Source organism: Rhincodon typus, chromosome 14 (genome assembly GCF_021869965.1).
Source record: "Rhincodon typus isolate 14 chromosome 14, sRhiTyp1.1, whole genome shotgun sequence".
Classification (NCBI taxonomy): domain Eukaryota; kingdom Metazoa; phylum Chordata; class Chondrichthyes; order Orectolobiformes; family Rhincodontidae; genus Rhincodon; species Rhincodon typus.
The window spans coordinates 41,899,788-41,916,128 of NC_063345.1; the positions used below are offsets into that span (position 1 = coordinate 41,899,788).

A 16,341-nucleotide genomic window follows, 5' to 3' on the forward strand; every position below is an offset into this window, starting at 1 on the left:
TAAGTTTGTTCTTTTGTCATTTTTAACAATTACGTTTACAGCTTACAAACAAACATCAATCATTCCAGCCAAATTTTACACATAGCAGTTAAACGTCTGCGGCTGATCCTGTTTATTGAGTGGAAACAGTCTGATTTTCAGAGTCTAATTTATATAGCCTAATTTGATGCATTTCTTTATTTTCTCATTTTAAAAAATACTTAAAATATTTTTAAATTACAAGGCTCACTTGATTGTTATATGCCCTCGACCTGCTTCACATTACAATCCACATTCCTAAGTGATCTGAAAAGATTGTTCTTGTAACGTGTGACAGTATAAGCTTGATTTGCAGCAAGTCTGGGTCGCTGAACTCAGTCTCTGGGCCAAGGTATGAGCCTGTCTCCATGGTTACCGTTACGCCAGGGGCAGATTTACGGCAGGCTGCCTGTTCATTGCGACCGTTGGCCGTTGCCGGAAGTGTGTCGCTTGACGGTAGTTGAATCCATGTGCGGGGCCTGAGAGTTGGTGAAGAAGAAGATGGAGCCGGTGCAGGGAGAAGAGAGAGGACGGTGCAGGTAAGATGGAGTTTCTAGTTTTCGGCATCCCGGACTGGTCTGTTGAGTGGCGTCTCTCGACGATCCTGCAGCATGTTTATGACAGTTGGGGGGGCGCCTGTCGGTGAAGACACATCAGCCAGTAATTCGGAGAGGTTGGTGACACCAAAACGGTCTGCAAAGCTGTTACACTCCCCTGGGCTAAAGTCAAATTGCTCCTTAGTCAGTGACGTTACCGACTCTGATTATCTCTAGACATAAAATTACATCTGCTAGCAGCTGGGGGCAAAACAGCATATGGTGGAACTGAGCCTTATTTCGCCCCTTCAACCAAAGCAACTTCACCTGTTGACAGAGGCACACTTTATTTTCAGCAGCTTCGTTGCGTTTCTCCCAGGTGTTGGAACAAGTTAGTTTTGGAAAGCAAATTGAACAAGTAGTTCTTTTAGAGATATGACACAATAGACCAGGTGAAGAGAATACGTTCTTTAGGCGCATTCATCAGAATTAATTCTTCAATGATTACCACCTGAAAACAAATTTTTCAGTTATGAGTTTTGTTAGGACAAGATTGCGGTAAAATCTCTGCTTCAAAATGTTATTAATTATGCTGATGCCTTAGACAGAATGCTAACGAAGTGCCAGTATTCTTTTGCAATCCACATATCACTCCTAGTTACATATTCAGAAGTAGTAGGATTTTTGTCATCTTCATTTTGATTATGATATTATTTTCTGTGCTACCAAGTCCAATAAAGAGCAAAGTACTGTTCATGTTTCAAAGGCAATGATCAGCATAGCCATCCTACACAATTCAAAGATCAATTGTTACTCATTTTTGTTTTCAGTCTACTTTCTCCACTTTACCATTGAAAAACACAGTCTTCAGTTCAACCTCACAGACAGACTCTGCTTTCTTTCCAAGAGCCTCTTCCCTTTCCCTAGCAGTGTCTCAGGCCTAACCAAAGTATTCACAATTTTGGTGTTCTTTTCAACTTTGATCTAAGTTTTGAACCCTGTTTATTCATTATCAAGGATATTCCCGTCTCTACTTAAATAATAGAATTTTACAATACGGGAGGAGACCATTCAACCTGTCATGTCTGTACTGGTTTCTGTAAAAGTCACCAGCTTATCCCATTCTTCAGCCCTATCTCTGTAGCCATCTAACTGTATCTTTTTCAAATATATATCTGGCTGTCTTTTGAAACCTCCTATGGGATCTGTCTCCTCCACTCTCCCATCAGCACATTCCAAATCCTAACAACTGAGTAAAGAAGTTTCTCCTCATCTCGCTCCTAGCTCTCTTGCTGACAAACTTGAAGTTGTGACCCCTAGTTACTGACATACCAACTAGTGGAAATAGACTATCCTTCTTTACCTTGTCAACATTGTCATAATTTTGAACACTTCAATAAGGTCACCTTTTGTTCTTCTCTGCTCTAAGGAGAACAAGCCCAGTCTCTCTCATCTTTTCTTGTAACTAAAATCCTTCATTCCTGATATCATTCAAAAGGAGATTGTCGTTGGAATATTTGTATCATTTTTGAGAAATTGAAGTCCACAGCAGGAGCCACCAACCACATTAATTCCTTTGAACTCTCGCCAGGGCTTTAAATTTCATCCTTAATTAAGGTGTCCAGCACTGAACGCAATACTCCAAATGTATTATGACCAATAATTTGTAGAGATGTAGCATGACTTCCTTGTTTTTATACTCTGTGCCTCTATTTATAAACCCAAGCATCCTATAAGCCTTCTTAACAAATGTTTGAATTTGCCTGGCGACATTCACAGAATCGTGTATGTGTACCCTGAGGTCCCACTGCTCCTTTACTCCCCTCAAAGATGTATCATTGAGCCTGTATTGTCTTTCTGTCTTTATTCCACCAAAACGTATTACCTCTCATTTCTCTGCATTGATTTTTTTTTATTTGCCAACGTCTGCCCATATTGCCGACGTGCCAGTGTCCCGCTTAAGTTGCTCGGCATTATCCTCACAATTCACCATTCTCCCTAGCTTAGTATCATCTGCAAATGTAGAGATTTTGCCCTCAACACGTATCTCCAAATCGTTTACATCAGTCAGAAAAAGCAAGGGTCCTAACGCTGATCTGTGGAGAACACAACATTCAACTTATCTCCAGTCTGAGAAAAGCCCATTTATACCTACTGTCTCTTTCCTATCCTTTAGCCAAAATCTCATCTGTGCCAAGTACCCATCAATCCCAAACACTTCTGAGGAAGGGTCTCTCAAGTTCTGAGGAAGGGTCACCGGACCCAAAACATTAACTCTGTTTTCTCCTTCACAGATGCTGCCAGACCTGCTGAGCTTTTCCAGCAACTTTGTTTTTGTTCCTGATTTACAACATCCGCAGTTCTTTTGGTTTTTATTTAGTATTTAACTCACTGCCACGTCTCTTCCAGGCATGCCCACCTTGAAGAAGTTCTGCCCCTCTCTCCGACGGGATTTCCGTTCCAATCTCTCTTCTTGTTCACCAACTTTAATTTCAGTGTCACTCCTAGTGTTTGACCTAGTTCTGAGGAAGGGTCACCGGACCCGAAACGTTAACTCTGTTTTCTCCTTCACAGATGCTGCCAGACCTGCTGAGCTTTTCCAGCAACTTTGTTTTCGTTCCAAACACTTCTAATTTGCTAATGAACCTGCCATGTGGCACCTCTGTCCTTGTATTCCATTCAGTGCTAAAACTTGTGTTCCTCTGTAAAAGATTGCTCAAGTATCACTTTGCTTTTTCCACAATCCATAAAATCCAATTAGTAAAATTGCAGCTAACTCCCACTCGCCAACATCCATGTTTTTGCTGACCTACAAGGTTGATAATAAATTTTATGTCATCAGTATCATTCAATCATACATGACCTTTTCCTAATCTGTCTTAACAATCTTGTCCAGTTCTGTATCCAGCCCCTTCAACTCTCTCTTCCTCTAATTCTGATCTCTCAGTATATGTATTCCTCCCTAGCACCTATTTATTTAGTAATATAAATCATTGTATTTTTTTGAAGTGTGGCATTTTTGCATGTGTTCTGTTGAATCTATGATGAAATGCTCTGGCAACAGGTTCTCTTTTCAGCAATGTTTAAGTCCTAGATTCTGGAGTTCCTTTGCTGTACCTCACTGCCATTTCTTTAAAAATATCTTCTCAAAATCCACCTGTCACCAGGATTGCAGTAACTACTTCCTTTTAATTTTGGTGTTTCCTTAGTCTGGAGAATATTTTCTTGTGGGCTGTCTGAAGTTTTCATATTCAACAGATTTTTTTTTTTAACAACCTGCCTATATGAAGGACTTCCACTGAAACTGGGGCTATTTCATTGATAAATGTGTAAACACAATTGCTGTTTTCACAAGAGAGTATAAGGTTATTGTAAGAGGTGATGTGTGTTTTTCTTTTGTATTTCTGTTGTGCTGCCATATTTCTTTCTGTTATTTAAGTTCACATATTCAGAAATTTAGATAATTCAAGATGGATTCTTAGTTGTTAATCAATATAACAGACTGATAAGTTAGAATGATACAGTACCTGTCTTTCATTACCATTTACCTGGTAGCTTCATTAACCTCTACATACATTGTGATCGTGTTACTTTCAGTATACATTATAGTCAGATTAATAATAAATGTCCTCAGATACCCGCAAAAGCAGTTTTGCTCTGAGATCTGTTTCCCATTCTGTAACGTGGAGCTGTTTCCAAGTCTGTTTGCTGTGATGTAGGTGTAATTCTTTCACTGCTGCCTGTGTGGTAAATCAGACCTTTCAAAATTCTTTCTTTTCATCTTCCTCTGTGAAGAAAGGAAGATTTGTCTCTCAATTTCAAAAGAAATTCACATAATATGTAAGTACGTTTTGGGTGTGATCTCAGCATTCAAGGTCTGTTTAGGCGAGTGACAAGTGACTCTTTGAACAATTTCCTCTGTTGAATTATGTTCCATCTAGCGTTGTTCTTCATGCATATGAGCGAAATCAGGGCTGGAAGATTCTGACGATGCAAGATCCTGCTGTTACTTGGACATGTTTATTTGGAAGTTTTGTTTGTCCCTGTAGTCAAAAGCGTACCATTTGTTGTCAGCTGCGTTTTTGTAGTTCAGGTATAAGATATATTTATTTGAGGTGGTTTGTTCAAACAGCACTGTACTTTATATTTTGTCAGTCCATTTGTGTTGGCAAAGAGCTGAAGCTGTCAAACAGCAAAATGACTGACTGCCTGCCATTGTTTGATGCTTGTTGTTCCTGAAGATGGTGTTCCCTACCTGTGGAAGCAGTACCGTAGTTTTACAAAACTGGGGTCAAGAATTGATTTGTTATTCTTGGCTAGCGTACAATATAAAACTTTTAGATGTTTGACAGAAGTTCACTTGCACTTTGGAATAATTTAATTAATGTCAATTTTACCCTTTTTTTTTGAAACAAGATTGTTCTTTTTTAACATGTTTCAGCTTTGAGTTATTCAATCTGTGTGACTGTCAATGACCTTGTATTTTTCTCTTTCTCAGAGATTTACTTTCACTTGGAATGGAAGAAGAGGATTTGTTTCACACTGAACATGCCTTGACTGCCAGTGAGGATGAGGTAGTACCTTGTTTCTTGGAAGTTGCTTATTTTAAACCGTCACTTTGGTTTGTTACTCTAAGACAGAAATATTCCAATTCTGGCTCTGGGGTCACGTGTGCTCCAAGTGTCAGAAATCTGAACAGTAAAGCTTATGTAACTCTTTTTAATGCTTCTGTGTCTTATTCACCACTTTACCTTGTTTAAAGTTTGAGACACTGAAGGTATGGAAAGAGCTGTTCTTAGTACTCTTGCCTTATTGATGATAAATAATGAAACAGAAAATCTCTTGACATTTGAAGCTTGATGACACAAATTAAAAGGAGATTGTCGTTGGAATATTTGTCTCATTTTTGAGAAATTAAAGTCCATAGCAGGAGCCACCAACCACATTAATAGAAACAGTGAGATAAATTTGAAATTAATGATCAGATTGTAGCTGATGGATATCCATAGGTGATGAGGATTGGAAATTCAACAACTGTCAGTTATCTGTTACATTTCTTTATTCTGTAATTGTTGAACTTCTTGGTGTGCTAGTATTTAAAAGAAAGTTTTCACTGCTGCTGGTTCTGTTTCAGTAGTTGCTACAGCCTTTAGGTTAAGGAGTATCTCGGTTTACATTCAGATCAGTATATTTTGAAGAAAGATTTGATGCACACAGAATTAGGTAACCATAAGACATAGGAGCAAAAGTAACACATTCAGCCCATCAAGTCTACTCTGCCAATCAACGAGATCATGGCTGATTTGATAATCTTCATCTCTACTTTCCTGATTTTTCCTGAACACCCTTGATTCACTTACTGACTAAAAATCTATCTAGGATATAGGATATATCTTAGGTTTAGCCTAGGATATACTTATTAACCCAACCACAGCAGCCCTCTGCGGCAAAGAATTCCACAGTTTCACTACCCTCGGAGAGAAGAAATTCCTCCTGATCTTCGTCTTAAATGTGTGACCCTTTGTTCTGAGATTACACCCTGTGGTCCTAGACACTCCTCATGAGGGATAACAATATTTCCTACCCTGACAAGTCCTCTAAGAATCTTGAATGTTTCGAATAGTTTACATTTCATTCTTATAAATTCTGAGTCCAGGCCCAACCTACTCAAATCAAACTCCATAGATGACAAGCTCTACCTGCTCAACTTCTCCTGATAAGACAACCCTCCATATCTGCTTTATACCTAGTGAACATTCTGTAGACTGCCTCCAACACCAGTATATCCACAGTATTCCAGATGTTGTCTGACTAGTGCCTTGTATAGTTTACCTCCCCGCTTTTGTACTCCATTTCCTTTGAAATAAACATACCATTTACCTTCCCTATTACCCGCTGAACTTTGATGCTAGCTTTTTATGATTCATGGACGAAGACCCTCAAATCCCTCTCCCATAGTTTTCTGTGGTCTTTCTCTATTTAAATAATATTCAGCTCCTCTGTTCTACCTGCTAAAGTGCAAAACCTCCGATTTAGATGATGCATATTTTGGGTTATAAAAACTTGAAAATGTTAGGCATTGAGCTTGTGCATACAGTTAGTGTGGACTTAGGGGAGCTAAATATCACTTGAACAACATCTTCTGCACTGCCCCTCGTTGTTCAAGGAATCTATGACTGAACATGATCAGAAATGGAATTGAGCTGTACTGATTTGCAGTGTGGCTGAGTCCTAGATTCTGTAATAGTGGTGATGTCATTATCTACCAGGAAACATCTTAAATTGGAGCAGTTGAAAAACTTGAACCTACACCTCTGTTGGTGGCTTAATCTATTGCTACAGTTATCTTTTTCATGGAGTCACTGATTCATGTTTTTAATTTCTACGTCTTTCAGGATGCCAGTGATGATGAGAGGAGGCATCAAAAATTATTGGAGGCAATTAGTTCCCTCGGTAACAAGAGAAAGTAAGGACATCAAGGGTCTTTTCAAGCCACAGTAAAAACAGACACAAATTTTTGTCATATAGTGTTTATAAATCATTGAACAAATATTAGCCCTGATAAAGAGTGCAATTGTACTTGTTATTGAGAAGCTTTCAGTTAAAATCTAAAATAGTATTGTTCATTCGCTGTAGACAACAGCTAAATTAGTCTTTTGCAGTGAACTTGCAATGCTTTAAAAGTTTATCTTGATATATTGAGTAAAGCAGCATTCTGTATATGTGTAATTACTTTTCATAATATTTAGGACTGGGACTAATCACTTCATCATTCTATATATCTGCCCTTACATCTTTAATTAATATAAAATCAATATCCAAATGAAGTACTTCTGAGCAGTGTTTCATAAAAATATGAAAACATTTACTTGTAGTAAACTATTAGACTTTTATTTTCGTTTCTAATTTAGGCCGAAGTTGACAGAGAGGACAGAAGCCAGCTTGCAGGTGTCTGAATTCACGGTCAGTTCAGAAGGTACAGTACTCAAAAAGGTTTCTGCACAAATAACATTTAAAGTCAACATGAACGCGCGTAACGATGCTGCCATGTATTAAACACTCATGCTTTTAATTTTCTTTGCCTGTTGGTCTCCTTTGTCTCTGTTTCAAATGTTTTTATTCTGTCTGCACCCACTGATATGGTTGCCTAACAGCTTCCCTTGGCTTAGACCAGAAAGCTTCAAGAAAACACAACAATGCCTCTACTTACTGAAGAGGCTAAGGAAATTTGGCATGTCTGTTAAAAACTCTTGCCAATTTTTATAGGTGCAGAATAGAAAGCATTCTATCTGGATGCATCACAGCTTGGTGTGGCAACTTCTCTGTGCAGGGCTATACAAAACTACGGAGTTGTGAACACAGTCCAGTCCATCTCACGAGCCAACCTTCATCCATTGACTCCGTTAATACTTCTCGCTTTCTCAGGAAGGCAGCCAACATAATCAGAGACCCCTCCCACCCCAGTTGTAAGAAGATACAAAAGCTTAAACACACATACCAACAGATTCAAAAACATCTTCCTCCCCACTGTTATTAGACACCTGAATGGACCCCTCATGTTTTAAATTTAATATTGAGCTCGCTGTTTGTGCACCTTCTCTACAGCTGTAACATTGCACTCTTTGCTCTGTTCTATTACCCTAATTCACTTTTTATGGTAGGATTGCCTGTACTGCATGCAAAACCTAGGTACATGTGACAATAATAAATCAAATAAAAAGTAATAGAAACCCAATTTTTTTTTTTTTTTTTGTTTTTGCAGTCCATTTTTTAGCTTGGTTAAGGTTCTGCTACACATGAGCATTTAGTAACAGAGAGGGCAGTCAAAAAGCAGCTACCAAGTTATCCAACGACAACTAAGATATGGACGAGACTGGCCGATGTTTCTTAACCTACTAATCTTTTCAATCTCCATCTCTGAAATCTAGTTGAAGTTAGAATGTACTGAATTGTAATTGTAAACCTGCTACCTTTTACAAATGTGATGAATACATGAATGTCTCTAAAATGACCTGATACCTATTTCCTGTTATGATAAGCATCTGGGTTTGCATCTTATGACACTTGCCATAAGATATCATCTTAATAAGCATACTATGCCCCATCAGTGGCTTGGAGTCAGTGTCCTACGTTGTGCAGTCTGCTGAACTGACCATGTCAATCATTCTTTGCGCTTAAATATAACCATAAATCAAGGCGAGACTTTGTATGAACCTTTACAGTAGAACTTAATCAGAAATCCAAAACAGCTTGGTACCCTCTTCAGGGGATCTGGGATCTGTTTGAACAGGGCAAGCAACTGTGTAAAATTCTTCATCAGAATGAAGATTTCTTGCTGAGACATGCAGTGCCTGAACTAGGTATTGCAATTTAGAATAGTTGATTCAATGCCAAATCATGTTCAAGAAATAAAATAATGTGAGGAAAAGAAAGATGAGATTGAGAGAAAGATAAAGTTACATGTTTTTAAATCTTTTAACAGTGGTTAAAATCTGAAGGACTGAGACTCCAGACCTGATTTCCCCATTTAACCATGTGCATCTAATCATCAAATGTTGTTGCCCCATATGGTCTTTAACAAGGTAGTGAGCAGTACCTTTACCTCAAACTCCTGATTATAACTTCTGAATCAATGGATTGATAACATCGCAAAATCAACTGTCTTAATCTGGAGCTAACGTTGACCAAATCAATTATGATTTAGGTGTTTTCTCAGTTTGTCATTAGGGAGCTGGGCTAAAGAAAATTCCAGGTTTGATTTGTAATATGCCAAGTTAGCTCAATTTGGATTGCAGTAGAATACTACAGTTGCAAACAAGAAGCGCTGGAGGCACTCAGCATGTCTTGCACTCTCTGTGGAGAGAAAAACAGAATTAACATTTCAAACCCAGTATGACTGTTCTTCAATTTCAGTGTTCTGTTTTGGGGAGCTTTGTGATGGGTGTGTTACTATGGGCCCTAGAGAGTTATCTCCCACAATTCTCCACTGCTCACAATAAAATGTATCCATCAAGCTTGTACTGCCCTTGGGTTAAGGAAGGAAAAAGGGTTACATTTGTTTTATAGTTTAGTAGCCAGAGGTGGTTGCTGCTGTTAAGACCTCATATTGCATATTGTAGAAAACTGAGATGGTATGTCTTCTTGGGATAACTGTAATGTTGGAGCATGCATTCAGAGCTGCTCTCACTGTAATATTGGATAGAGGATTCCAGAATTTTGACCTAGCAATAGCTGCAGAGTGGTAGTATTTGTTCAGGGTAGTATGTGGCTTTGATTATTTTAATGGCATTGCTGTTCTGGTTTACCATGCAGCATCACTTTCTGGAGTGGAATGCGTTTTGACATTTGGTGGGAAAAAAAGAGAAACTTCAGCTGTAATTTCTACCTCCTTTTACAACACTCAAGCAGACTGCAGACAATTATCAAAGCATGTTGTGAGAAGATAGCTGGTGTGCTGCTGCAGCAAACATAGGAGGAAATTTGTGACACAAGTAGTGACACAAAATTTGTGACCCAAGTAGTCTGGGGAGAGGTTTACTGTTTTTTTTTTTCTGAGGATATAAACCAATGAACAAAATTACGCACAGCATCATTTCATTCTGGCTGAATGATTTTTTTAAAATTCATTAACAGGATGAGGGCTGGCCAGGCAGCATTTTACTGCCCATCCCTAATTGCCCAGAGGGCAGTTAATAGTCAACCACATTACTGTGGATCTGGAGTCGCATGTAGGCCAGACCAGGTAAGGATGGCGGTTTCTTTCCCTAAAGGACATAAGTGAACTAGATGGGTTTTTCCCGACGACAATGGATTCATGGTCGTTATTAGATTCTTAATTCCAGATATTTTTACTAAATTCAAACTCCAGCTGCCGTGGCAGGATTTGAACCCAGGTCCCCAGAAAATTATCTGGGTCTCTGGATTAACAGTCCAGCAGTAATACAACTCGGCCATCACCTCCCTATGTTAGGTTTGTTAATTGTTCCTTGTTTAACTTCGTCGCTGTGCTGAAGATTTTTAATTGATTTAGTCAACTTGCACACTTTCTTCTAGGTGCTAATGAGAAGATTCAGCTATCAGATCTGCTGGGAACCATTAAACCATCGCTGAGTACTGTGAAAAAACAGCTCAAGACATTTGAGAAGACAAACAAAACCCTAGACTTACCTCTAAGCAAACAGCAAACTGAAAAGGTGAATTATTTTAGAATTCATATAGCTAGGGTTGCCTTTTGAATTGTGATGAGTTATGTGCTATGATCAGCAATACTGACCAGCATGGTCAGCAATAAATTGATGTATCAAATGGATTAAAAACACAAAAATGTTTGAGAAAATCTTCCAGATAAGAGAGATCAGTGATTTCTCTCTCGGTTTTTTTTGTAAGCTGAAATCATTTGATTTGACTCTTTAGTGAAAAATAACAACAAACATGTCAACATCACTCAGTTTTCTCGAGTCAGCGACTAGCAATGTTCCCTCCAATCTACTTTGTAATGTACAGTCTCTTCACTTAAGTGTGTGGGGCATTCAAATTGTTTTTGTATGGCCATATGTGTACAATTATTCAAATTAGGTCAGTTTGTGCTCAGCCTGCGGGAAGTTTCTGGGTTGTTGCATAGTCAAGCAGTTTAGACCAAACATTGCCTAGTTGTGTGATCTACAGCTTAGTTCTAATACATTAGTAGTACATGAGGTATGTATGATGGACATGATAAAACCATCAAGTGTTCTGAATGAATTGAATGGTCATCAGTACCTGAAAGACATTTCTTGACATTGGTAGGTATATAATAGATATTAAAGTTCTAACACTCTGAAAACAATCTTTCATAACAATATTGGTAATTATCAAATAAACTATGTATACCCATAAAACTGAAATTATTTCAACTTTGTCAATTTATCAATAAGGATTGATTATTTGAACATTTTTAAACTGTTTGTTTTTGTCAAAAGATTCAAAGGTCATTGGCATATGAGAAAACGTCAAAAGCAGTTACAAAGTGGAATCATACTGTGCTACAGAACCGGAGAGCAGAACAGCTCGTCTTTCCACTAAATGCAGAACCTCTAACTGTCAAACCAGTGGAAGAAATGATAGCAGGCTGGAAGGTATGGTACAGTATGTGGTTTGTAGAAGATGCTTTCTGGAAAGAGTTGCTTTGTTGTGCTCATAACATGAATTAAGCCAAAAATGAAATTTCCCAGTCAGCCTGTAATCATAGGTCAGATATAGTTGGAAATGTTATGTCACTTTCCAAAGCCCCAGCACAGCATCGTAAAATTCCTGTGGATGAAGACCAAGCATTCATACGTCTATTGACTTGCTAGTGATGCTCATGTAACATCTGCTTTTTTTAAAAAAGGTGCAATTTTGGTAGGCATTTTGTTCAAACATAAAATCATGTAAACGAAGAGCAGGAGCAGGCCATTCAGCACTTGAAGCCTACAGCAATATTCAGTTTGGTCATGGATGATCCTCTATTTCAGTGGCATATTCTCACTTTCTTCCCCATACCCTTAGTTGTGTTTAAGATCTAAAGATGTATCTATTTCTTTCTTAAATATATTCAGTCAGTTGGCCCCCTCAAAAAAAACAACACACGCATATGCAGCCTTCCTTTGTTAGAGAATTCCACAGGTTCACCACTTCCTCATCTGTCTTAAATGGTCAACCCTATATCCTGAGACTGAATCCCCTAATTCTGCACTCTGTAACAAGGGAAAACACCCCCGCCTGCAGAGCCCTGTTAGAATTTTATACATTTCAATCCGATCCCCTGTCATCACTCTAAACTTCAGTGAATATTAGCCCATTTGAACCAATCTCTCTTTAGGACAGTCCTGATGTTCACTAGACCGATATAGGGAACTTCCGCTACATTCCTTCTCTGGCAAGTAAATCCTTTCTTAGCCACATTGTACATACATTGCATTTGCTATGTAGCCAATTCACTCAACTTGTCTAAATTACATTGAACTCCATGCATCCTCTTCACAACATAATCCACCCAGTTTGTTGTCGGCAAACTTGGAAATGTTGCATTTGGTTCACTCATCCAGGTCATTTATCTCCATGTTGAGCGAATAAAACATTAAACAATATGAGCAGACACTAGTGACACAACCCTCATTATTGAAAAGCACCAAAGGCTTATTATGTCAAGAAATGTCTTGGAGAAACTGTCTGGAAATAATGCAAGAAAATTCTCTGCCCCATAAGACAGTACCTGTTTATGGGATAGTATTTCCTGTACTAATACAGAATAATAAAGTTCAGAAGCAGTCAAGTCATTAAAACTGAAAATTCAGCATGCAGGAAATCAATGACATAAAGCAATATCCAATTCTCTCAGTAATTTTGTTTTGTGCACATTCTTTCTCTGCAATATATACATCATAGCTGAGTAGAAATATGATATGTGACTCACTTGATGTCTGTCCAGTTCAGGCAATAGCCAGCTGAGCCAAATAAATCGAAAGGCTCTAACTTCAGTGCTTAATGGTGACTTTAGTTGATCTCTCCAGAGCTAGCACGTAGCTATTCAAATCAGTTGGAAGATCCTCCGGACAAGGAATGGTAGTTTTTTTTTAATCTCATGTTTAACTTCTAATTGGTTAATTAGAAGTTAATTTCTATGACCTTGCATCTCTCCTTGTTGCAAAGTGCATGTGTAAATATTGAGTAAAGACAAAATTGGTCTTTGTGATGCTTTCTGTCATGAAAAAACTAGCTGACATTCCCTTTCTGAACTTGCGTATAAATAATGGTCATATGAGAGATGTTTTTAAAAACTAGAAAATAAGCTATGAATTTGTCTCCAGTGATATTTTACTCATTCCAATTTCCCACGTTTGAACTTTGCTTGAAAAAGTATCATTAACTTTTCAATTTCTTTCTGGTTTCAATGTTTCAGTATAGTCTGTAGCAAGCAGTTAGACTTTTTAACAATCATCCTGGATTGTAGATATTTTTTCTGTTTATTCTTTTGTTATCTGCACGTTGTAATCTCTTTACTGCTATGTGCAGAAACAAACTATTCCTAACCTTACCATTGTCCTTCAAAAGTACAGACTTTGAAATAAGGTTATGCAGCCCTTGAGCCGCTTCAAGATTCAATAAGTTGAATTTTTTTATTCCCATTTACTGCTACCCTCCCATCAGCATAACCCTTGATTCCCCTTGCTTTCCCTGCTGAACAAGAATCTATCCACCTGTCTTAAAAATATTTGTTAACCCCGTTTCCACTGCCTCCTGAAGCAAAATTGCAAATTCTTCTGAAAGAAGCAAGATTTTCCTGATTGCTATTCTGAAAGTTCCAGACTCACCCACAAGAGTGCTGTTTCCTGCCAGCAAGCCAATCTTCTATGCATGCTAATATGTTATCTCCTACATTGTGTTTTTATTTATACCAATAACCTTTTGAGGCACCTTATCAAATTCTCCTGGAAATCCAAGTACTGTAACATCTGTAGGCCTCCTTTATCCAAAGCACTTTCTACTCCTTCAAAGAATAATAATAAATCTTAAGTCGGTCCACAACTATAACTTCCATATTTGTTAAGACCTTAGTGAATTTGCCATGTCCTTGGATTCCATTTGTCTGTTTTTAGACTGGTCTACAAGCATGGTCTTATACAGAAAAGCATTGCTTAAAATCTTACCGTCACAATTCAATTCCTTTCCATTTTCTCTACATTTTGCTAATGTGCTTGCTCATCTCTGTTCTTCTATATTGTTTCATAACCATTATCACAATTTGCCATAATGTCATTTGCAATTTTGAGTTTCTAGTTAATTTCACAGAGGATCTTTCAATTCCTCTGCCTTGAACACTCATGTATCAAATGATTAAGATCAATCTCAACAATGGCTCTGTCTTTCCAATCTGAGAGTGGTGTCTTAATTTAAAATTTTGCTGTTTTCAGTCCAGCCTTCTTGCTATACGTGCAACCAAATTTCCTTTTAATTTCACAAGTGAGATGTAATATGTACTCATGTCTGTCTCTACAAAGTAATTTGTTCTTAATTTGTTCATTCAAGGCACGGACACCCTTGGAACAGGAGATTTTCAGCTTGCTTCACAAGAACAAGCAGCCAGTGACTGTTCCAGCATTGACAGCTGCAGAACAAGCTTCTGTCCGAGCTATGAGCCTAGAGGAGGTACACTTAATATCTAAGCATGTACACGTGTTGCAGAGAAGTTATATCATTTGCCTACTTTGTGCTCAAAACTGAGCTACAATGAACCGTTGCTCCATAGACTCCAAAGTCATACTTGGGACAAGGAAAGATGGATTGTTGGAGACCAGTAGTCTTAGAATATTGCTGCACGAGTTCCTTGGGGTAGTGTCTGAGGCTGAACCACTTTCGGCTGTTTCATCACTGATCATTCCTCTGTCTTGAGGTCAGAAAAGGGGATATTTGCTGATATTACAATGTACAGTTCCAGTGGTGGTGACTCAGATAATGAAGCATCCTGTGTCCTTGTGCAATATGACTTGGACAGCTTCCAGGCTTGGGCTGAAAAGAGGCAAGTAACACTCATGCCACACAAATGCTGAACAACAACCATCTAAAGTAATAAAGAATCTAACCATCTCCCCATAACAATGGCACGTTAAGGCATTACCATTGCTGGTTATGATTGACCACAAACTGAACGGGACCAACTGTATCAATACAGTTACTTCAAGAGCAAATCAGAGGCTGGGAATTTTGCAATGAATAACTATCCTTGTGACTCCTGAAAGCCTGTACATTGTCTACAAGGCAAAAGTCAGGACTATGAAGGAATGTTCTCCTATTGCCTAACTGATTGCACCTGCAGTTTGTAAAAGAACCAACTTGTTTGCTATCCATTTGCAAACACTCATTTTCTCCCTGACTGATGCATAGTGGCAGCATCGTGTACAATCTTCAAGACGTACTAAAGCAACTTGTCATGATTCCTTAAAACGGCATCTTCTGGACCCCTATGACCTAAAAGGACAAGTCAGCAGATGTATGGGAATGCCATCCCACGCAAGTTCCACTCCAAGCCATACTTGAAACTTGGAACTATGCTGCCATTCCTTTACTGCTGAGGCAAAATCCTGGAACTACCTAACAGTACTGTGGTTGGATTTTACCCACGCTCCCAGGACTGCAGCGGTTCAAGAATGCAACTCATTACCACCTTCCCAAGGGCATTTAAGGAAGTTAGCAGCATCCACGTTCTTTGGGAGAATAAGAACATGTTTTCTGTTTCATTTAAGGCAAAGGAACGTCGAGCTGAGCTGCAGAAAGCAAGGGTCCTTCAGTCCTACTATGAAGCTAAAGCAAAAAGATCAAAGAAAATCAAGAGCAAAAAGTAAGACTTTCAGATTCAGAATTAGTTTTATAATTGAGAGAAGCTAATGCTCAGTTGATAAAATTTGGGCTGAATTCTTCTGGAGAAAGATGCCTGCTCATTGATATTTCTTTACACCCTTCAACTCAAAGTACTTTTACATCATAGCCTCATGGAAGTGAGAACTAACAATGTGCAGGACATAAATCAGGAGAAGGAAAAGGCATGTAAGAAATACACTATTAGAATAATCATGGGGGACTTCAATACGCAAGTAGATGAGGAAGATTAGGTTGGTAGAGGATCACAAGAAAATTGTCGAATGTCTATGAGGTGTTTTTTTTTTTGGAGCAGCTTCTGACTGAGCCCAGTGGGGACAGAAAATTCTGAATTTGGTAATGAGTGCTGAGGTGGATGTGATTATGGAGCTTGAGGTGGATGTGATTATGGAGC

At 38.5% G+C, this 16,341-nt stretch overlaps 1 protein-coding gene across 1 annotated transcript in view; it reads left to right on the forward strand.

Moving 5' to 3' along the window:
- The first annotated feature begins 395 nt into the window (after positions 1 to 395).
- The window catches only part of si:dkey-251i10.3 (uncharacterized protein LOC553498 homolog), a 41,077-nt gene continuing 25,131 nt past the window's right edge, over positions 396 to 16,341 (forward strand). The window contains exons 1-8 of the mRNA XM_020511658.2: positions 396 to 557; positions 5,053 to 5,128; positions 6,950 to 7,020; positions 7,466 to 7,530; positions 10,608 to 10,747; positions 11,513 to 11,668; positions 14,601 to 14,720; positions 15,815 to 15,909. Coding sequence (XP_020367247.2) covers positions 520 to 557; positions 5,053 to 5,128; positions 6,950 to 7,020; positions 7,466 to 7,530; positions 10,608 to 10,747; positions 11,513 to 11,668; positions 14,601 to 14,720; positions 15,815 to 15,909 — 761 coding nt within the window. The 5' untranslated portion in view covers positions 396 to 519. The remainder of the gene's footprint in view (positions 558 to 5,052; positions 5,129 to 6,949; positions 7,021 to 7,465; positions 7,531 to 10,607; positions 10,748 to 11,512; positions 11,669 to 14,600; positions 14,721 to 15,814; positions 15,910 to 16,341) is intronic.